Source organism: Thermobia domestica, chromosome 7 (genome assembly GCF_964235325.1).
Source record: "Thermobia domestica chromosome 7, izTheDome1.hap1.1, whole genome shotgun sequence".
NCBI classification, from domain to species: Eukaryota; Metazoa; Arthropoda; class Insecta; order Zygentoma; family Lepismatidae; genus Thermobia; species Thermobia domestica.
Window position 1 is genome coordinate 168,424,509 of NC_137460.1, and position 23,405 is coordinate 168,447,913.

Below are 23,405 nucleotides of genomic sequence, written 5' to 3' on the forward strand. Positions count from 1 at the left end.
GCTTCTACAGAAGGTTATTTCGCTTTATATCCGACCATTTGTGACCTTAAAGAGATACCGTGCCGCCACGACCGATCATCTTCTGTCCCCAACATTGTGGACTATCACACGGCATCGCATTTCCATTGCTGTAAATTTCCGTAAAGACAGGGATGTGAATTCTGACCCCACTCCCCGCTTTACGCTTTCCATAGACCAACAGGGTGCGCGGCTGGCGATGTTGGAGACGTTTCAACAGCCAAAATGTGCAAAAATCCATTGGACTGGCATCTGGGCTTTTGACAGGAATGTCTTCAAACGGAATGACTCAAATTTCTAATTCATCTGCCATTTCCTGATAAAACGTAGTGATCTGATGGTATCACTCGAAAGTTTGTCCCTATAGATCAGCACCTGATTCGCGGCCATTCTATACAATTATAGGATGTCTCTCCGATAGATAGGTGTCAGAATGGATTCTGGAAAGCATCTTGGATTTTCCTTCACGTTTTTGTCCACTTTGTGTATCATCAGCTTACATTCATATCCGAATCCTGTAACAACCATAAAGCCGGGAGGGAAAACTCCCCTTCCCCTACTGACGAACAAGGTTATCGTGCCCGTAGCCGTCAATGTCACGGTATGTAATTGCCCGAATGTTACCACCAGCAGTGAGATGGACATATGATTTATCCATTGTGATAACTTTCTTCCATTTGCATTGCTCCACGTACTTTCCAGACAGTTTCGTGTAGTTCGTTCTACGTTCGGCAGTGTGATACGGTAGCAGCTGGTATACGCGGAACTTCCGCATACACTTCAATCCGAGGCGTTTACGAATAGTTTTGTTCACTTCATGGTGCGAGATGGAATCTGTGACCTATGTGACGTTGCGTCGAGGGAGTTTAACCGATGGCTCCCCCTTATCACTACGGGTGTCAGTTTGCTTGCAGCCCTTCTGATAGTTTTCGTGAGCGAGTGTTCCGTAAGGAAAGCCTGTTTTGTGTAACAGACCAGAATAGCTTTCCTAGTCGTCACCCCGAGTGCTAGCCTATTCTCCCGACCTTGTTTCACAATAGGTACGTACGAAAACTTAGCATTGAAAAGTACCATTATATAACCCTCTCACTACCGTTGATTTTCGGCCCCATTTCGTAACACTCGCTCACGTACAAGGTCACATACAGAACTGTCCGCGCCAGCAAACTCATGGTACCAGCAGGATACGCCAGGGGCGGCACCGAATCGAAAATGGTTGGATATACGGCGAACGACCTTCTATACTTGTCTGGCCTAGTTTCTGAACCTGTCTCTATGGCTATGATTAGTTGTTTTCAGTTTTGGCCAACGCTGTATTGAATGAACAAAGAATCTTTCTAGTTAAAAAAAAACGTGTAGAGAGCTTGGCGTAACACATTACCGGCAGTGTGTACTGAATTGCTTCATAGACACTCAGAGTTGTGTGTGTTTGCTACACTTTACAAATGTTGTGATATATTCTTGTTTCTTTGTTTAAAGCCACCTGCATGTTGTATCACAATAGGACTGTTACTAAAATAGAAACCCAAACTTTTGTGTATTTTGTCAGTCTCCCTGTTTCTTCAATTTAACTTCAACTAAGGTTTTTGAATATCCAGCTCAATTTCTATAAATTTTAGGAATGACTCGAATGTGTACTTCGTTTTCTGAAAATCAGTTTCTGCGTAGCGTATTACTTCTGACACGGTGTTTATAGATTCTTTCCAGAAATCTCTACCGAACATTTTGTTGTTAGACGGATCAATTTATTGTAAATACTGGGAGTAAGTTAACATTCAGGATATTTTTGGTCTTTAGACTTTCTTTTAGAACTAGATTGGAAACGAAAGCAGTTTAATGCCAGGAACGTAGTTTAATTCCTTCGTTAGGGCTGCCATTTGTCTATAGCGACATTATTTTCCCCCCATATTGCAAGGTTCGTGTATAAGGAATTTTCGCAGGGAAGTAATAATCTCGTCAATCTATTACGCCAGTTTTGTTTGATATCTGCATTTGAAATTCTATATTAATACATACTAAGACTATTCATGGCTTTGGATTAATTGTTTTATAACAATGAATATATATATGACGGTTAAAGAATTTAAACTCTGTTATAACAACATTTATATATATGTCTGTATTTTCATTAATTTCGATCGTGTCTGAAGAAGGATATGCTAGATATCCGAAACAGTTACAAATTATAATTTAAAATAAAGTAAAGTTTTAAGCTTTGGTCAGTGTCTCTTTTGTTAAAATAAATTAATACATACGTAGTTACCTCTGTTGTCGAGATTTTTAGAACAGTTTCTATTTGATTGGTTGAAGGAATAGTTAGGCGTCATTAATGCTCAATTTTTCATTTATTTGTCCAATAATTGTTTGATGTCATAATGCAGATGGTGGCTTGAGGACAAGAGAAAGAGCGGAAACAAAATGTCAGCCTTTTAGGAGAACAGAACGGTCTTGAGAAAATTACGTCTTAGCCACGACCGTCGCCTCCTCAAAAATTACTTTGTGATTTCCTGTAGTTGACATCAGTTCTGCTACTGTCTTGTTCTTGTGTATTTTTTTTTTCTATGAAACTATACTCGATTCACCTCTTAAGAAGTTCACCTTCCTTCGTAATCTTATATGGCACGTATCCATTCGATATCGCGGTTACTGATGTATTTGCTTCGAGGTCTCCAAAGAGGATTTAATAGAACTTGATAGGCTCTTTAGGCTTCCTGATTCTGTGTGGCGTCTTTCAATGCTACTTCCCCATTTCCGTTTTAGAATAGCAAGGTTTCATTGCGTTAGTACACCAATTTTTGCATTTCAAATCGAATCTTGTACACTCAGCCTTTCAACGTTTTAGGAAAGCTAAACGATCACAGAATGAAACAATACATTTTCTTGTTCGTTCCAACTCTTTAGATTATACAGAAAATTGTTCTTTCTCCAAATACATGCTTCTAATGATACGGTAGATCGGTACTTTTTCTAATAAGTAGTTTACAGTCAGATTATTGATCAGGAACGCAAGGTTTTCGAAAACAAATATGCTGATACCGATACAGAAATACCATCTTTCAGTCGCCTACCGACCACCCTGAGTATTAAGGCAATTACATGGAAGGCAACTATGTGTGATTGTACATTGTCATGATCTAGAAGAAAATGAGGCAGTGGAGATTGTCGGTGGGCAGATCTCACAGGTTCAAATACATGCGGATCTCGATCAGTAACGTATAACTGTGTTAACACTGTACGTCGATAATCTTCCTTAACTTTATAGTTCCTATATGGTCGGCCTTAAACAAGATACCACTGTAGAGAAATTGCTCCACGCGGTCATCTCTTTGCTCAGGCGTAAGCGCATCTAGGACCCAGCTACTATAACGCTTGGAAAGTCCGTGATAGTCTTTTATTATGAACTGAGCAAACTTCAAGGTTGATAGTCTTGTTTATAATTATTTTTCACGAGTTTCTTACTGCTGCGACATTTTCATCCGTGAGTGTGATGTTAGTACGTCCAGGGTGTGGCTCATCTGTCAGATTTTGTCGGTCGCGTTGAAATTCCACAAAGCGATTTTAAAATGTTGCGCGCGAAGGGCCAATGTCGAAAATACTCTTCTAGACGATAATGGGAGTGCTCTTGCGTTAAATTGTGCTTAAAAGTCGTAAGAGATGTCGTCGGTCGTGCTCCATTGTTGCCGAGCGGCCGACAGGTTATTGCTACACGTACAGTTCGTAAATAAATAGCAATAAAACCTTTAAATTATAATTGGCAACGAATGACGTACTTTCTTAGCGTCATTTTTATCGAAAATTACGTGTGAAATTTGCCGAGATACATTTTAGTTCTATATGCTTTACCAACTGATATATCTTTGGGTGCAGTCCACTAGCGCACAAAGAAGTGAAAATGTGTCCTTATGGTACATAAAATATAGCACGAGCACAAAAGCACGACTCTGCGTTGCCACATCCTGACTTTTGGTTGTAATACAGCTATGAGATTCTTTTCTTCCACAAGAAGCATAAGGGACGTTTATTATTACATAATTTTCTTTGAAGTTAAATTTTTTGAGCAAATATTCAATAACTTAATGGAATTGTATAAAACAATGAATAATTTTCTTCGGTAACTTCAAGATACTTATAGACCTCTGGATTAATTATTTCCTTTCTTTCACCGTTCTAACGATCTCTTTGAATATAGCCTGTTTTTCTAGGGAGTTACAGAAGACGAGATATCTCATCTCTCAAATTAGGTGATACATGCTTCCTAGAATTCAAGACGAAACTGTTCGCAAAATGTTTATAATTTTTCTAGGAAAAAAATCCTAATTTTTGAAGTTTGTTTCCAAAGAAATATTCTCTCAGAAAGAATTACCTGTCTTGGGAATAATACCAGCATATATTTTAAAGAAGAGAAAACGCGAAAAATTCGTAAAAGTTTCGTAATTAAACTTTATTAACTACTGTATGACAATAGTTACATGCAGATATATTATAAATCTATGTATAAAATAAAGTTTAAGTGCTATTATTATTATTTAACCTTTTGAGAATAAATAGCTCAGGTGCTGAGTCAGCAGTTTAAACCTCCGTAGCTCGGCTCCTAATTAACCTAGAGATGATGTAACTGTCTCTCTCTCTTCAGGAATGATGAAACCTTCCTACAGTGTGCATTTCATTCACATCGGGGTTCTGCAACGAAAGAGTAGGGGAAAAAGTTGGATGTTTTTAGTTCCCCCTCGGCATTTGGTTGGGGGAACTTCCCCCAAAGGACCTTCAAGCATAAAAAGTGGTATCAATAAAGATAAATGAACATATTAACTAGTGGTACTCTGTGTATGGCCATTGGGCTTGCGATGATTGAATGGAAAGGGTATTGAATTTACCCTGCTTTTCAGTGTGTATTTACTTACAGTAAAACATATTAAAATTGTGGGACGCTGGCATCATTTGCCGTACGCCAGACATTCGGAACAATCATATATGAAAAAAATGAAAAGCGAAGATACAATAGGAAGGGGAAAAAAATTCGGAACCTCGTATCTACGAGATTCATCCTGTATGTATATTTTTCGACGGACCCTGACGTTGGCAGACCTAGCATGGCCTCTGTCACAGTGGGAAAATACAATTTTTTTCTAAGTTTGTGGGGCTCTGGCAGCACTTATTTGTTCGCACGGCTGGTAGTCAAGTCAAAATAAGGGTTGACCTTGAACAAATTGCAATAGAAATTGAACATGCGCCAAAATGATGCTAACAACATTCTAAGGAAACCCGAAAATGTCCTCAAGAATATTCAGTCTGGAAGGTTGTTAAGTCCAATATGGCCTCCGTTGGTGATCATTTACGGCAGACTTAACAAACGGAGTAATTATGTGACTTTGTAACAAAATTGCAGGCTCAATCTCTGATAAAAGTTATTCATCATTATGTGTCCTTTCAAATGAGGCATTGAACATACCTCTAATAAAAAGGGTGTCTCAAAAGTCCCCTGATAATAGGGTAACTCTGTTATTATCAGAGTTACAACAAAATGTAACAGGGAAAACCGTTTTCAAATATAATGTTTTCTATCTAAAGCGAAGGAATTTTTTAAATCGGACGAGCCGTTTGTACTGTACACTCTTTACGTCTCAATGTTAATTGAAAATGCAACGTTGCCATTTACCGAGGGGTGGATAAATTTTGTAAGAGTATGATGAATGGAGGCATGTTTGAAATAGGGCTGGCCATCCACACGTTAGCATAAAAGACAGTAACTTCGTTCACTTATATTGTTGGTCCCGGTAAATGCCAACGTTGCATTTTCATTTAACATTAGGCGTATATAGCTCAAACAGCTCGTACGATTTAAAAAATCCTACACTTTAGTTTGAGTTGAGTTGATTAAGAGTTTAACGTCCCGTTCAGCACCGAGGCTATATGAGACGTGGACCTACTGATTAACGTGGAATCCGAAGAGCTCCCGCCGGGAACACTTTAGATTGAAAATATCATAGTTGGAGACTGTTTTTCCTCTTACATTTTGTTGTAACTCTGATAACAACAGTGTTACCCTATGTTAGGGGACTTTCAGACACCCTGTACTTTATTCATTATCTACACATAGTAGGCCCTTTATCCCTCTTGTAAGTGTAAATGTAACTATGTGGGTATTGTTTTCAAATGGCTAAATGGTTGAATACTGAACTGTAACTGATGATTTTAATTTTATTTCTTTCAGAAGGAATGCCAAGGAATTCAGAAAGCGAGTGAATTATGTGCAGCTGCACTGTCAGCCAAACCTGAAAAAAAAAAAAAAAAAAAAAAAAAAAAATCAAGAATACCGAAGGAGGTATATGAATTTCAGTCAAATCAAGGAGGATACGCAATCAAAAATACGGTCTGATAAGGAGACATCTACACGTATTCTGCGTTCAAATACGCCAGCATTTCATTTTGCTCGTAACTTTGTTTTGTGGTGAGCCTGATAGATATGACGATACGCGGAAGGATCACTAATTCCACTAAAAGCTAATACTTTTCAAGAAACAATACTGAAATCATATGAAGAACGCAATGGTGATTGGACCATGACTCTTAAAAAGTTGTACTGAATATGCCAGAGATTTGTTTGCGGAAAACGCACTGTACCACACTGCTTGCACTGTAAATTTTAGAGCAGGAAAGGCGATTCCAGGAAAGATGAGGAAGCACATGTCATCAGGTGAATGCAAATAAAGAAAAAAGCCAACCCCATGCAGACTGAAAGAGAGGATGCTTTCTTGCGAGTAGTTGAGCATTTGGGGATGAACAATGATAGCAGGGAAGCAATAACTATTACTGAAATAAGTGGTAAAGTGGAGTTGTTACTTTTGAAGAGACATCTGCTTGAATCATTCAAGACTTTTACGATGAGAACATCAGAAAAAGTACTGTAGAGGAGCAGTTGACATTAGTGCAAACTGCAACAAAGTTAATAAAAGTGTGCAATAAAGTTCATGGAAACATCAAAATAGTACTAACCTTCCACTGACAGGTACAATCTTGAAAGTGCTATGTCATTTTTCTTGTGGTGTTGGGAGTATTTCTAAAACAGATCGCTACAGTTGCACATACTGAAACCGTTTCCTTGGTTCAGTGCATAATCCAGTTAGGTCCACCAAAACTGATGCAACCTCTACTACAGTTGGGTTTGTGTTTGCAGATGCACGAAGTTTTTGGTTCCCGCTTTCTATTGGACACCCTGTACCGTCACGGGCATTGCATATCATATTCTGAGATGTAGTATATTTTCTGATGTTCTTCTCGCAATAGTCTTGAAGGATTGTAGGAGGTAAGTCTTTGAAAGTAACAACTGTACTTTACTACTCATTTCTGTTGTAGTGATTCCTTCCGTAAATGATTCCAATAGTTTTGCTTATTGTATCTAACAGAGTACCTTTGCTATTCCGAATAGCACAGCTCCTGTTCCATAACCTTCAATAAATCACATATGGTAACCTGCTGTCATCGTTCATTCCCAAATACTCAACTACTCGCAAGAAAGCATCCTCTCTTTCAGTCTGCATGGGGTTGGCTTTTTTCTTTATTTGCATTCACCTGATGACATGTGCTTCCTCATCTTTCCTGGAATCCCCTTTCCTGCTCTAAAATTTACAGTGCAAGCAGTGTGGTACAGTGCGTCTTCCGCAAACAAATCTCTGGCATATTCAGTACAACTTTTTAAGAGTCATGGTCCAATCACCATTGCGTTCTTCATATGATTTCAGTATTGTTTCTTGAAAAGTTTTAGCTTTTAGTGGAATTAGACAGTGATCCTTCCGCGTATCGTCATATCTATCAGGCTCACCACAAAACAAACAGTTACGAGCAAAATGAAATGCTGGCGTATTTGAACGCAGAATACGTGTAGATGTCTCCTTATCAGACCGTATTTTTGATTGCGTATCCTCCTTGATTTGACTGAAATTCATATACCTCCTTCGGTATTCTTGATTTTTTTTTTTTTTTTTCAGGTTTGGCTGACAGTGCAGCTGCACATAATTCACTCGCTTTCTGAATTCCTTGGCATTCCTTCTGAAAGAAATAAAATTAAAATCATCAGTTACAGTTCAGTATTCAACCTTTTAGCCATTTGAAAACAATAACCACAAACATAGTTACATTCACACTTACAAGAATTATAAAAGGCCTATTATGTGTAGATAATGAATAAATTACAGGGTGTCTCAAAAGTCTCTTAACATAGGGTAACACTGTTATCAGAGTTACAACAAAATGTAAGAGGAAAAACAGTCTCCAACTATGATGTTTTCAATCTAAAGTGTACGATTTTTAAAATCGTACGAGCTTTTTGGGCTATATACTCGTTATATACCCAATGTTAAATGAAAATGCAATGTTAGCATTTACCGGGAACCGCAATGTAAGTGAATTACTGACTTTTATGCTAACGTGTCGACGACCAGCCCCTATTTCAAACATGCATCTCATCATCATACTCTTACAAAATTTATCTACCTCTCGGTAAATGACAACTTTGCACTTTCATTTAACATTGGGCACATAAAGAGTATACAGCACAAACGGTTCGTCCGATTAAAAAAAAAAAAAAAAAAAAAAAAAAAGTCCTTCACTTTTGAGACACTCTTTATATTAGAGGTATGTTCAATGCCTCATTTGAAAGGACGCTTAATGATGAATAACTTTTATCAGGGATGTTGAGCCTGTAATTTTGTTACAAAGTCACATAATTACACCGTTTATTATGTCTGCCGTAAATGACCACCAACGGAGGTCATATTGGAATTAACGACCTTCCAGGCTAAATATTCTTGAGGACTTTTTCAGGTTTGCTTAGAATGTTGTTAGCATCGTTTTGGCACATGTTTAATTTCTATTGCAATTTGTTCAAGGTAAAGTCCCTCTTCTACGTACGTTGACTAGACTATGGCACAAAAGTTACATCATTGGAATCTGTGTCCCATAAGCTTTCCAACGAAGTATGGCTTACATTTTTGAGACAGTTGGAACGTCGCTAGGGCTGCCAACGTCAGGGAGATTAAATTTTTTCGAAAAATATGTACAGGGAGATTCTCATAGAAAATAACGTTCGGAATTTTTACTTAGTATTGAATTTTCGCCCTTCATTTTTTTTTCTTTTTTTAATGATTGTACCCAATGTCTGGGGTGCACGTGAAAATATCTTTTCATGCGTAGGACAAGTAACAGTGTTGCCAGCGTCATAAATTTCCAAAAAAAAAAAAATTATTTAAAAATTATTATTCTACGGGTTTGGCACGGGGGCACAAAAATTAGTTCGTTGAGTCTGTTCCAGCTTTACAACGAGAAATTGTTCATATCCCTATAATGCTTAGAAGGGGTAATAGGGCCACCAATGTAATGGTCTATGATTTCTTGAAGTCCCTGTTGGTCCTGAAAAGGTTAAAATACGAGTATTATCAACATGAACTTGGGTATCTGAAAAAAAAAAAAAAAAGAAAGTTGCTTAAATACTATGTGCGTTAATGGCATAGATAATACACAAGAGAGCCTTAAAATTTCGTTTCCATTATGTATGTATTGTAGTGTTTATTTATAAGTCTAAATATTTCTGGACAGTACCGGTGTGTATGGCCTTAACCCCTTTACGTATGAGAAGTGACGTTCCTCTGAGTACACTATCCGGAGAAGGAAGTAGACTGGAACCTGTGTATTAACCCGTTTTATTCCCGTGATGCCATATGGCAACGGAAAACAACATTCAGAAAACCAACGCTAAATATCTGCTCATTTGCCTTGTTCATTTACTAGTAAAATCTAATTCATTAACCAGTAAATGAACAAGGTAACAAACGTAAAACGTTATTCTTTTATGTTAGAAAAGTACGTAAACACAATTCACGAAAAAAGAAAAAAAAATGAAAGAAATAATTTGGGATAATAAGGGTTAAGTACTACCCAAGCATTTGTTTGATATGAATGAGACAACACAAAGACGTCATTCAGGATGACTGGCCTGAAGAAGCTATTAGATCTTTTCGACCTAGCATCTCTACAGTTACCGCTCGCACTATCCACATTTGGATGTCAATATGCCAAGACATGAGCCTAAGAATCGGAACATAAATTTACAAAGCGAAAGGACATGACAATATTACTCTTTAACAAAGTTTACAAGATTGGACGAGAAGACCTTATTTGTGGTTTCGTCTTGTAGCCACGCTGAAAGATTCCGCTCACGGTTCTAATTGATAGTATGTATTTACTATACACACAGAGAGACGCTTTTTGTGTCCGATTATCTAAAGTTCAACAATTGAATAAATTTACCTACTTATGTGAATATTGTTATTTTCTTTAGATATATTTACCTCGTCCAACTTAATATGCATAAACTATGACTGCATTATACACAATTGTTTGAATAGGAAATCCCCTCTATAATTTTTGACATTTTTCACCAAATTTAACAATTTCTGAAGACAGGTGTAAGTTGTACTGTTCTTGTTCTAATATGTAATTTTTGGCTAAAGGAGATAAATAGTTCTTCTTCCGTTCCTCTGTGCATTGAAGAAGGTACTTGCTCTGTGTGTAACACCCGAAGAAATCGAAGCAATGGACACAGCCTTTTCAACGTGCCACCTCAGTTGGCAGTTAATTGTTCATTTAAGTCACCGTGCGACACGGCTTCAGCGTGATGAGGATGATAGATGAGTAGAGAATATAAATAATCTCTCCCAGAACAGAACCCTCTACTGAGTGAGAAAGAATTTATTACGATATGCAAAATTTTTCAAACGAAAAGTGTAACCAATCCATGGACTTCGTTTTCAATAGTGCCTACTCTCAAGGACTGAAGGCCATGTTGGTGTAGTATGGGTATTATTGCCAGTGAAACATTAAGGTGATAAATTCAGTTCATTTCGAATGTCTACCCACTTTCTCTTAGGGTGAAATCATTGGTAAGAAAACATAGCTCGTCACTGAGAACTTTCAATCATCTGTAAGAAGTGAAACCAATTTCTTAAATGTGAAATCACCCTCTTTACTAGTTTTCCATTAACCAGGTTAATAGAACGATAAATCGATGATGGCGTTTGCTGATGTTATCATACCTGTGGCCACTGTTCACGTAATTTTTATAGGTATGCATTAATTGGAAACTTTTTTGCTTAATTCTCCATTTAGTTACCTGGTATAACGGAGAGAGAATAATACTTAAATTTTGCTTTTCTCAAAATACTTTGATGCCGAGTTCTGCACATGTTAAGGCCGTATATAAAGATACATAATATGAAGATTTTACAAAGGAAAATAGTAGCGTGGCAAATGCATTCGGTGCATTTTTTTTTTTATTTTATTTATTTATTTATTTATTTTTCGACCTTTTGGTTTTTCAAAATCGTACTGTTTCAGATTTGTTATTCTCACATGGATCAGAAAGCAGTGTTTGCACGTGGGATATATTATTTCCAAAAAGTTTTTTTTTCTTTTTCCATAGAATAATTTTTCTTAATTCACACGGTGTTTATCCTTTCCGTATTATTTAAAAAAGAAAAGAGAGAGAGAAAAAACTGAAGTTCATGGATGCTTCTCTGTTGTAGTGGCGAGGGAAAAAGAATAAAATGTTCATTTGTTGACGAATGTCTAAAACTTCCCTCAACATCAATAAACCAAGAGTCAGATTGGAAGTTAATTGATAGCACTTTTGATTCAGTTGAAATGATAAAGCATAATTTATTAAACTGCTGTGTCTGGTAACGGAGACAGTTACATGGAAATGCCGCTTTGTATATAGAAATAATAATGATAATTTTTAAAAATATGAAATACTTTAATGCTTCACAATAAAATGAAGAGTAGTACGTGAATCTGATATAAAATTGACTTACTGCGGAGTACTTTAAGCCATACGACAGAACCCTTGTTGCGCAGTATAATTGGGAGTGTTAAGGATATGATTTTATGGATGTCTTTAATCAATATATCCAGTGATTCCGTTGGGTGCTTTGCCCCGTATATGATAGTGATATATACCAATGAATTTTGCAAAATTGCGTACTGTATTAAGGTCTTCAATTTATTTTTTATTTTTATTTTTATTTTTTTTTTTTTTTATAGCTGAGGGAAGGTCGTAAATAACACTACCAACAATGCGTGGCGATTTTTAAAAGTCGAGTGCATAACATCCTTCTGATGTGTGTTCCAGTTACCATGGTATGGTATGTCGTCAGATTGCGGTTCGAGAAAAAGGCCTCTAGATATAGCTGTTAGCTGTGAATGTACTAAATAAGCAGTCACGGACAGACAACAAAGGATAGTCCTCCAGTTTCGGGGTTTGGCGTGAGGCTGATATCATGCTGTAAAAATAATAATAATAACAAATAAATATAAAAAAAAAAAGAAGGAAAAACTTGTTCCGAAACATTCACAGAAGTTTCGGACCAGGACTAAAAACTTGCCACGACCTCAGCTAAGTGAAATGAACATGAGATTTGAAACATGGAATATAAGAGGTCTTTGTAGGGCAGGCGCGTTAAAATTCGTAACAAAAAAGTTGGAGAGGATGAACGTAATTGGAGTTTAAGAAATTAGATCGGAAGGAAATTGAGCACAGGAATTAAATGAATTTAATTGATTATACTTTTTTTCTATTACTCTTGAGAGCTAGTGGTGTGATAAGTTTCTAAATGAAGACGCCCCAGCAGAAAGTAAGGGCGACGATATAAGAATAAGTAAGACGGATATTTGACGAACTGCCACTATACTATGTGGACATTCTTTCAGGAGATTTTAATGAAAGATACTACGAGACTTATATTTTCAAACTGATTATGGGGAATGAAATTCTGCATGAGGAAAGTAATAACAGTGGCTTTAGACTCGTGAACTTTCCAACATGCAAAACGTAACGTGAAGAGTACGAAATTCCCACGTTGCGACATTCATAAATATACTTGGGCCTCACTACATGGAAAAACACGTATTCAAATTGATCACATTTTAATAGGTACTGTTAGAAGAAGACAGTCTTAACATAATTGATATTCGGTGTTTCAGAAGAGCTGACTGTGACACTAATCACTACCTAGTAGCAGCGATAATAGAGATATATTGTTTAATAAAGAAAGTGTCCAAGGTCTGAAAAGATTTAATTTAAAGATTAGAGGCTATTAGAAGAGAGATGAATAACAGATTGAAGCGTCGAATAGATTCTCGATCTTAAGTTTGAAGCGGACCAGTGCTCAAGATACTTGGGTTCAGTTAACGGTAACATTAAAATTTCAAGAGAAGGAAAACTGCAGTGCACGGAAATACATAGGAACAAATCCTGGCTCGACCACTAAAGCACTGACAAAGAGAAAACAGACTATAAATACAGACTTCGATAGCTATAAAATCCAAACGATATAACTACACAAAATTTCGTAGCCTGATAATTTCCAGAACTTTTAGAACAAGGAAATATGATTTTTTGAAAGGTAAAATTAAGGAAGTGAAAGATAATAGTAAAAACAAAAACATTCGGGACAAAAACATGTATAAGGGCATCAACGAATTTAAGAAAAGCTGCCAGGCTCGCGCTTGTTTATTATAGAAAGGCGACGGAACAATTCTCACTGATATAGGTAGCATCTTGAATAGATGGAAAGATTTCCTTGATTTACGTAATGTGCAGCCGAAAACTAATGTTTGTGGAGAAAGGGAAATGCACACTGTAGAAACCTGTATTCTATAGCTTAATCGAACAGAACTCATTATAAGGAAATAACGAAACACAAATCATCGGATGTAGACGAAATTCCGGATGAGTTAATTTTAGGTAGAGGGGGAAAAAATTATTGAACAAGATACATAAAAAGGAATTGTCACAAGTGGAAAGAGTAAATCATTGTACCAATTGACAAGAAAGGCAACACAACTGATTGTAATAATTATCGAGACATTTCTCTCCTATCAACTTCCTATAGAATCCTCTCAAACATTCTGTTAGCAAGATTGACCCCATATGCAGATGAAATTATTGGAGAATATCAGTGCGGATTTAGGTGAAATCGATCAACTGTCAACCAGATATCATTCAACAAATACTCGGAAAGAAATGGAAATAAAATGAAACCTCTCTAAAGCGGACAGCCGTGGGGAATCAAAAAATGTCCACTATAGAGAGGTGTCCGCTTCAGAGAGGTTTCAATATTTTCTTACGTAAATTAATAAACAAGGTAATATGCAATTAGAAGTTTTTTTTTTCTTTTCTTTCTTCATGAATCACGTATTTATGAATATTACCAAAATGTTACTGTACCTGCATTATCTTGTGCCATCTAATTCAAGGCACAACATGGGAATAAAATGTTATAGTTCTCTGCGCTTTACGCTTATCGCTACTTACTACGTTTTCGGTGTGTTGCTCTAATTTGTGAGTTAATTGCAGTGCAGCAATGACTTTTTTAATAATAATAATAATAATAAAACAATATGCGTACCCGTGGTCAAAAATACCAAACTTGTCTTCTGTTTGGTTAGAGATTCCAGTGGGACAGTAAAATGATATGTCATTCAAAACAGTGCGCACCTGTCAATCACTTTTGTTTCTGAAGCAGGTTGGGTGGGGCTTGAATGCAAGCAAAGGATATAAGGGTGTTGTGAAACAGACCCTTCCTCTGGGTTGCTGAACACACAGTTGAAGAGGCAAAATGTTGTCACACCCACACCTTCTTCCCTGGTGACATACGTATGGTTTACTAAAAGTGTATTTTTACTGCACTTTACAACTTGTTTCTAGAGAAAGTATCCGTAATACGGAGGTAAATAATACCTATAAAAGACAAGAAAGACTGTCCATGTCTGTACTAGAGTGTGTCCGCTTTAGAGAGGTTTGCCAATATGTTTTTTCCTGTTACAGTGTTTGGGGATTACAAAATATATCCGTTATGGGAGGTGTCCGTTAGTAGAGGTTTCACTGTACAATATTTCGGTACATCAGTTATTTATTGATTTTACAAAGGCCTACGACTCTGTTAGGTGGAACACATTGAACAACACTCTTAGAGAATTTGGAATACCGAGAAAGCTAGTTAGAGTAATTAAGGTGTATTTAGATGAATCTCAAAGTAAAGTCCGAGTAGCAAAATTCCTGTAGAGAACGGCGTGAAACAAGCGGATCCGTTGTTACCATTATTGAATTTTTTGTGGAATATGCTATGAGGAAGATCATAGAAAGCAACCAGGGCTTAGAGCTGAATGGTATTCACCAGGTTATTGCGCATGCTTATGTATATATGGCAGAGGATGATAGAAGAATGGAAATGCAAAGTTTTTTTTTTTTTTATATAAAGTTCGCCAGGATTGTAATACTGCAAATTACGGACGCGTCAGAATATTAAATAACGCTTTAAATAAAATGGATACCTGAGAATATATAGGATCAATAATAATAGACCAAAAACATATCCATAAAGAAATTAAATGTCGACTGAAAGCAAGGAATTAGTGTTACTATTCAATTCAAAATCTTGTCGCAAATTCTGTCGAGGAATTTGAAGCTTAAAATATATAGAACGAAAATTAGGCCTGTTCTAATGAACTAGAAGAACGCAGTTTGAATGGACTTGAGAATAAAATCCTGAGACGAATAATCAGATCTAAAGAGGAACGGAAATGAGGAATGGCAGATACTTCAATACGGAACTGCATAATTTGTACCGTTTACCAAATATTGTTAGTCATTAAATCGAAGAAGGTCGGGCGGGCAGGTTATGTAAACAGACTGGAAGAAAGTAGGGACACTGTTAGTATACCCGCCTTTGGCGTGGGAGGTCTGGGTTCAATTCTCAGCCTGAGCTCATGTGATTCGGATTCTACGTTAATCAGTAGGTCCACGTTTGATATACCCTCGCTGCTGTCCGGGACGTTAAACTCAAAATCAAACTCAAAGTGTTAACTGGAAATCCAATCGAAAATCAACCCTTAAGTGGATTTAGGCACAGATGAGAGAACAATATTAAGTTAGGTCTCGCAGAAACAGGAATACAAAATAGAAACTGGATCCAGTTCGCTGAGGACAAGTCAATGGGGAACTTTTACGAACGCAATTTGAAGCTTCGGGCTGCACAAGCCATATAATTAGAAGGGATAAAATTTGCAAAATGCAAATAAGCTTTAAGAACGCCATAATAGTGACAAAATAATGATGTCATTAGCTGGAGCCCCACTTCGTTATGGGAAAAGATAAGAAAAATAATGGAAGAGAAGACTGTTGTTGGAAAGTGGCGCTTTTCAACATACTGGAATTTTTCCAATCGCACTTGCTGTTTTGGGCTTCACACTCGTTAGGGCCAGTACTGTTAATGAAAAAAGCGACGTTGCTAGTTCAGCGGGCTGTTTTGTTAACCATCACAGCAACAATATAGCATTGTTGGGTAACATTCAAGGTGTTCTAGCTTCCTTCTGACTTCAATGTTCACGACCCCTGTACCATTTGAGATTGGAAATCATCAGTTTTGATAAATTTCGTGTCTTGCATTAGTATATATATATATATATATATATATATATATATATATATACACTAGTGCTAAAATTAAAAGCGACTCATGTAATTTTATACATTTACAGGGTTTTATAAAATTTATACATAAGTAAGCATAAACATGCAATGAACTATTCATAAATTTAAAGGAAATGTTATCCAGAATGTAAATCACGGTGCATAAGCTAACTGTATTCTCGACAATAGGTGATACTTTAGGAAATTTGACAGCTATTGTTTTCGGGAGTTGCCAGACTTCGTTTATTGCTCTCCAAATGATGACATTGGGTTGTCTTAGGACTGTGTGTTCCATCGGACTTGCGATTCACGCTGGTACGTGAATTATTTCCATAGATGTTTATTTTTTTTTTTTCCTCATTACTGAACAATACAGTGGAGTCCCGCTAATCCGAACTAATTGGCCGGAATAACAGAAAAATCGCGATTTGAAACAGGTTGACGAATTTATTGTGTTGTAATACATAACACATAGTATTTCAAAACAACGTTGTCTGACTACAGTATATGTACTGTACTGGAAAAATGTTGAAAATGTTGGAAAAACTTTGCCTTTGTTATTTATTATTCTGTTTCAAACTTTGTGTAATTATCGTGGCTTAAGACCTAAATACAGGTATTAATGGAAAAGCTATATTTAACGAAAAGTTCATTTTGTTTCCTACGAAAACTTGCACCCATTTTAATCCTTTCAGTTATTAATTTCCTGAATATGCGTATTTTCGCAAATAAACTTTCTTCCTGGACCTGTTCGGATTACCGGGACTGTACTGCCCTTTGCGCGATTTCTTCAGTAATCTAGTTCTGTGCGTTTCGCCACTACAGATGAATTGTTTTTGTGTAAGGCATACTTTGACTGCTCTGTGTGAATACAAGCCCATGGATTTCAGCTTTGTTTTTCAGTGTACGTGGACAAACATTGACACCAGTCGTTTGTCGCCAACTTGTTCCACGATGTTATGATGATTGATATCTATCTGGAACACACAGTTGCCGTAAAGCGTTGTTCTGTCTAGGAGAGGATTTCACTTCTCGACCACATCTACCAGTTCTTCCTCTTTATACACCCCGATTACTAAATTCTAGCAACCTACTGATTTTACCTACTGTGCCTTTTTGCACTTCTATAGTCCGCTTAATTTCAGCATTGGTTTTGGCAGACACACTTAACGTTCTAATTATACTGGCTTTTGTTAGTGTGCCACACCTTTTCCCCATTCTGTATTCGACTTAAATGAATTGCACGATTTTTCTTCTAAAATATACCAGCACAAACATTTATTGAAGAAACATAAATTTTTAGGATATAAATTTGAATTTCCGAACATGCAAGTTCCATTTCGTTTGTGTCCTCAGCACTTTATGTGCGCAATCCTAAACACCTGCGCAATAAGAATGCAGAGAGTAATTTTACTGCAATATTGAGAGTTTAATTAAATAGTCCATCGCGGGCTTTAGAGTAAACTAGGCCGGTCAGGCATGAAATCAACACACGTAAACGTTGATTCACGTCACTTTTTTAAATACCATCCGCTGTTGGAGATACAGGTAGCTTTTGTAACTTAATTTGTATTCTGTATAAAATTTCATTGAGATTAATGTGTTTCATCGTAAGTTGATCCTTACTTACCTTAAAAAATAAATAAAAACTTATTAAAATTGAAAACACACAAAATTACGTAAGGCTGCTATTAGGTCTTCAGAGGATATTGTATCATTTATAAACTATATATATATATATATATATATATATATATATATATATATATATATAAAAGGTGTGTGGGAAAAGTAATGAGACTGGCAACGCTGCGGGCGATCTGACAACGTTGTGTCTAGCAGCCTGTCCTAGATCGGTTTGTTTATCCCGTCCACTTCCTCAGTCCGAGTTGCAACTCCGTAAAGCTAACACATTATTTTTGACAGCGCCATCAGTGAAGTTGTGTTTTTGTTGTGTGTTACAGAAATGGAGCATCGAAATTTAGAGCAACGTTGTGCAATAAAGTTTTGTTAAACCTGATGAATACGCGAGTGAGACTTTTGAAAGGTTGAAACGGGCCTATGGGGAACATTGTTTATCAAGAGCACAAGTTTTCCGCTGGCGCAATTCATTTTTGGAAGGCCGAAAACACGTTGAAGACGAACCTCGCTCAGGGAGAACTTCAAAACTGACGGAAACGTTGAACGTGTGAGGGCTCTTTTAACATCAGACCGTCGTTTAACGATAAAGATGATGAGTGAACAGTAAAATTTAAACACTTTCACCGTACATTAAATTTTGAGAGACGATTTGAACATGCGAAAGATTGGTGCCAAAATGGTGTCGAGAAACCTCACACCTGAATAGGACAATCGAAAAAACGTGTGCGTTGAGTGAATTTTTGACCTCAAAACACATTACTGTTGTTCCTCAACCCCCTATTCACTTGATTTGAGTCTTTGTGACTTTTTCCTTTTCCCGTAATTAAAACAGGTCCTGTGTGACCGAGCAGTTAGAAGCCATACCAGTTGAAGACTTCCGGCGCTGCTACCAAGAGTGGGGGAAAACAATTCCGCCGGTGTATACCTGTCCAAGGGAACTATTTTGAAGGGGGATAACATTGTTGTTTGATGCACACAAAAACTTTAGTTAGTACAAAATCAGTCTAATTACTTTCTAACACACTTCATTAATTTATAAAACAGAATAGTGTTTTGTGCAAAAGTTTTTTTTTTTTTTTAAGTTAGTTTTGTTTATATTAAAAAGCATATATTTGAATAAGAACATTGAAGGGAAATTGAAGGCCCTTAAGAACAATGAGTATTCGTTCATTCCATACCTAAGGTAATTTCATTTTCTCTTTTAATTGTAGGGTTATGCTTGGCCATTTTATAAACCAGTGGATGCAGATCTCCTCGGACTGCATGACTACCATGACATTATAAAGAAGCCGATGGATCTTGGCACAGTCAAGGTACAGAAGTAAATGTTAATTCATAGTTGATTGTTTACGCTAATGATATGTAAAGTTTGATTCTAATATCACTTTGAACACAAAGCAATTATTTCATGAGGAAAGTTTATTTCGGAATTTTGAATATAGTTTAATAGGTATTTTTCTTATGGAGTAACTGAATAAAGCCTTACTAGAAAGGAGATCGTCTACAAAGGTGATCTTGATTGTCTCAGCTGGTTAATCGCTTGCTCGATTTCTGACGTTAAAAGTTCAGTTAAACATGGATTTTACGTAGATACTAGAGCAAATATTTGCAGTTTGTGATTGGACGAGGTCTTATCGTGAAGCCTATTTCGTAGCATGCGAGGACTTATTTTGATGTGTGATCGCATGAGAACTTTAGTCATAGAATAGTTTCCTAGGTTGCTACGTACATTACTAGAAGACGTGGCTACAATATGTACCGAATTAATTACTAACGGAGGCCATGAAATGTGTATTATATAAGAAATACCATAATTTTTATACTTTTTTTTTTGTATTAATCATCAATATTTTAATGCATAGTGTGGGATTTTTATTGAAATCAGTTTAGTCTTTTAAGGAGTATGTATTGTCGATCAATATTGGTGATAAACCGCGCAGCAGGCACCCATGAACATCACTGATGGAGGGCGAAATCCGAATAGATGAATTGATTTATGCGGATCGGCTGATCACGATCAAGGAGCTGGGAGCTGTGTTTAACGTGCTTTATGAATTAGCTTTATGAATAAAGTGTAATCGGTGCCTTTAAATTCCAGGAAGTGTGGCGAAGTGGTTTCCCACAGAACTGGCGGAAGACATGCGCGCTTATCGCGTGAAAATGCCACAAGTGCTCCTAGCCTCGTTGACACAATTCAGAATTACACTTCTAAATTTGTATCACTGTAAATGAAAAATAGATATATCAGTATAAAAGAAATTAAAATGCAATCGATGAGTGGCGCAGTAATGATTGCACACGTCTGAAAGAATTCAAGTCCGTAAGATTAACGCAGAAAGTGATGGCAACGATCTTCTGGACACGGAGTTTATCGCATTGAATTCTTGGAAGGACGTCATCTGCGATTGACATCTCAAAACTGAAGAAACTTAACTAGGCAGTCAAAGAGAAGCGGATCCTAAATTCCATATAACTGCATCATGACAATGGTCGTCATTTGCAAGAAGACACTTAATTGTGAGGATGAGATATCCCATGGTGCTATATCCAGCTTGGATTTGGACCCATTAAACTTTTACGTCCTTAGGTCTATGTAGACAGCACATGCTAACTACAAGAATAGAGGAATAAGGGCCAATTCTTGCAGAAAAACAGGAGCAAAAAGGGATCACAAATTTTTAAAGAAGGGATTAAATATAGACCCGAAGTCATGAAGTTCATTCTTGTTTAAATAAAATCCCCTACCAAAAGCCGTTTGGGCAGATTTCAACTTTCGCACAAAAGTACTTACTGAAGCTAAATTTTGTGTGGATGGGGTATGACCACTTTCATGTACGTATCACATTACAAAATAATTACGAAACCATGTGGATATAATTGAAGACTGGATAAAACAGATACATTATTGCAAAATAAGTGCATATTGCATAAACACACATGTAGAGACAGTGTCTAAACAGAGAGTGAACACTGAACACTTTGGTATCAGTTTATTTTCAGAATAATTCGTAATAAGTGTTTCCTCTTTTCAAGCTTATTTTAAATATTGTCAATCATTTCTTTGGCTTCTTTTGACTTCATTTCTCCTTCAATCATTGAAATTTAGCCTCTTCCAAATCTTTTTTCATCAGTTTTCAAACCTGTATTGGCCTTATCAAAAAGTTTGTCTGTGACAGAAAACTGCATCTTCGTTTCACTTTTGGCTTCTTCCAGTTTACGACTAAAGATAATATCACCTTTCTCGTCTCTACATCTTGCTTTTCCTCCTCTTCTGCTGCAATTTGCTCCAACTCCTGTTTTTGTTGGGCCTCTTCCTTCGGTTTCCTCTCCTTTTCCAGATGATCCTGATACTCTGCTTAAACTATCCGTGCTAACGCTAACAATAGTTTTGTAATAGAAACTAGGTCGGGTTTGTTGTGCTACTTTAGAGCATCAGCAAGTCAATCTTTCATTTAAAGTTCTCGGTTTCATTGCTGCCCTGTCTTGTGTCATAGTTCTGCTTGAGAGCGAGAAATCACGTTCAACATCTGCACTGCCGTGTGATAGTTCCAGACTTGCTTTTACAACCTTGCTAATGACTAAATACTTTGGTTCATCAATCGCGGACTTCTCGTGAATGACTTATCAATTCTTTCCGCACTGTTTCAGATTTCATGTTAATCCTTTAATTGAATATCTCCATTCATCAATTACTGCATCCAGTTCAACCTTTATAGGCAAGGCTCCAGCTACTTTACAGATGTGTCATACTTCTGCTGTCACATCTCTCACCTGGTGCAAAACAACGGAAGTACTGAAGTAAGTTGCTGTTACCGTCCACAAAACTTTACTAGTAACAATGTATTTTATTGCTGCAATAAGATGCTTTCGTGCAATGTAATAAAATTGTTCTTCCTATTTTCTTGCCAGTAAGTCAATTTTGGACTTGACCTCTTCACCCAACAGTGTATTGGTAGAATTGAGTAAATTAACCATTTTCTAAAGAACTGAAATCCTCATTCCACGAATGACTGAAGACATTCTGGTTTACAGACCCTTCCCGCTATGGAAAGTACCAAACCTTCAATTGATCATAAAGTACATGGATTAAAGACCCTTCTTGTTGAAAGTTGAAGTAAACCTCAAAAACAAGGAAGCACGTACATATAAATAAGTGATTCAGCTTTCATACTAGGTTTCCGGAGAAGGGATGTAATTTTGGAATAACTACTTGTATTCATGAGTCGGTCACATTTAGATGGAATATAATTTCAGAAAGTACTTTCTTACAATTTTCCATTGTTTCAACAGGCGATGAAGTGCTGGTTGTAGAGTTAACTACCTCCTGCTATTGACATGTTTTATGAAAGTTTGATGCTGCATTTTTGAGTAGTCCTGTCCTCGAGTAGGCCAACTGGAATAATAATAATAATAATAAATTTGATGTATCAGTCCCAATCTCTTCCAGTTTTCTGTGAAAAGCATTGTGTATTACATGAATGTTACATATGTGCCAATGTTTACTAGTCCCTTACTTTGTACATTTTCATTTCCTCGTTTATTTCGCAGGAACTTTTTCTTGACAGGGCTGATCGGCGCCAACTATGATATTGGACAGTGGTAAATCTGCTTTACAGCGCTAACAAAACCTTTTCTGCTGTTACATGTCCCATGTACAATCCGCGGCAAAAAACCTGCAACATGAGGATGTAAGTTTATTGTGAAACTACGCCTAACAGCACAGGGAATGAACATAACGTCTAAGTGGAACGAATCACGCCAGGACAAACCTCGGGCTCCTCCCGTGCACACTTATTTTGGAGCAAAAGATTTCGTCATTTCACAATAAATTTATATGCTCATGTTGCAGGTTTTTTGCCGCGGATTGTACAAGCTTTCTAAATGATGTACTACAATAGAACTTTGAGATTCAGACGAAAAACGCATCATTATTTGAAGCTGTTATTTCCTGCAGCGTTAGTTGCCTCATCATTTTGTGATGTAAACTATGATTCTTGCGTCCACGGAAATAAGTGTACAGTGCATCGGTTATCAGGTACAAACATTTTGTGAGATTTAGAGTGAAATCTTCAGGCACTACTCCTGGAGTTGGAAACATAGTCAGGAAAGCGTTAGCAATGCCATTGCACGATTACCAGAAAAGTATGAAATAGTTTTCATCGCCGAAATCAGTTCCGCTGTACAAGCTGCATTAAGAGCACTCCTAATCTCACTGTTGGTCTTA

The 23,405-nt window shown here is 36.9% G+C and overlaps 2 protein-coding genes across 8 annotated transcripts in view; both read left to right on the forward strand.

The window, feature by feature from the left end:
* GAPcenA (GTPase activating protein and centrosome-associated) overlaps positions 1 to 23,405 on the forward strand; it is a 772,500-nt gene that overhangs the window by 464,762 nt on the left and 284,333 nt on the right. The window lies entirely within an intron of this gene.
* LOC145690564 (bromodomain-containing protein 2-like) overlaps positions 1 to 23,405 on the forward strand; it is an 85,506-nt gene that overhangs the window by 3,816 nt on the left and 58,285 nt on the right. The window contains exons 1-2 of one of the 2 annotated variants that reach the window (XM_081765579.1): positions 19,136 to 19,168; positions 19,393 to 19,494. In XM_081765579.1, coding sequence (XP_081621705.1) covers positions 19,151 to 19,168; positions 19,393 to 19,494 — 120 coding nt within the window. In that variant the 5' untranslated portion in view covers positions 19,136 to 19,150. Of the gene's footprint in view, positions 1 to 19,135; positions 19,169 to 19,392; positions 19,495 to 23,405 lie in introns of those variants that run through there. The other variant, XM_081765578.1, reaches the window with a different exon arrangement.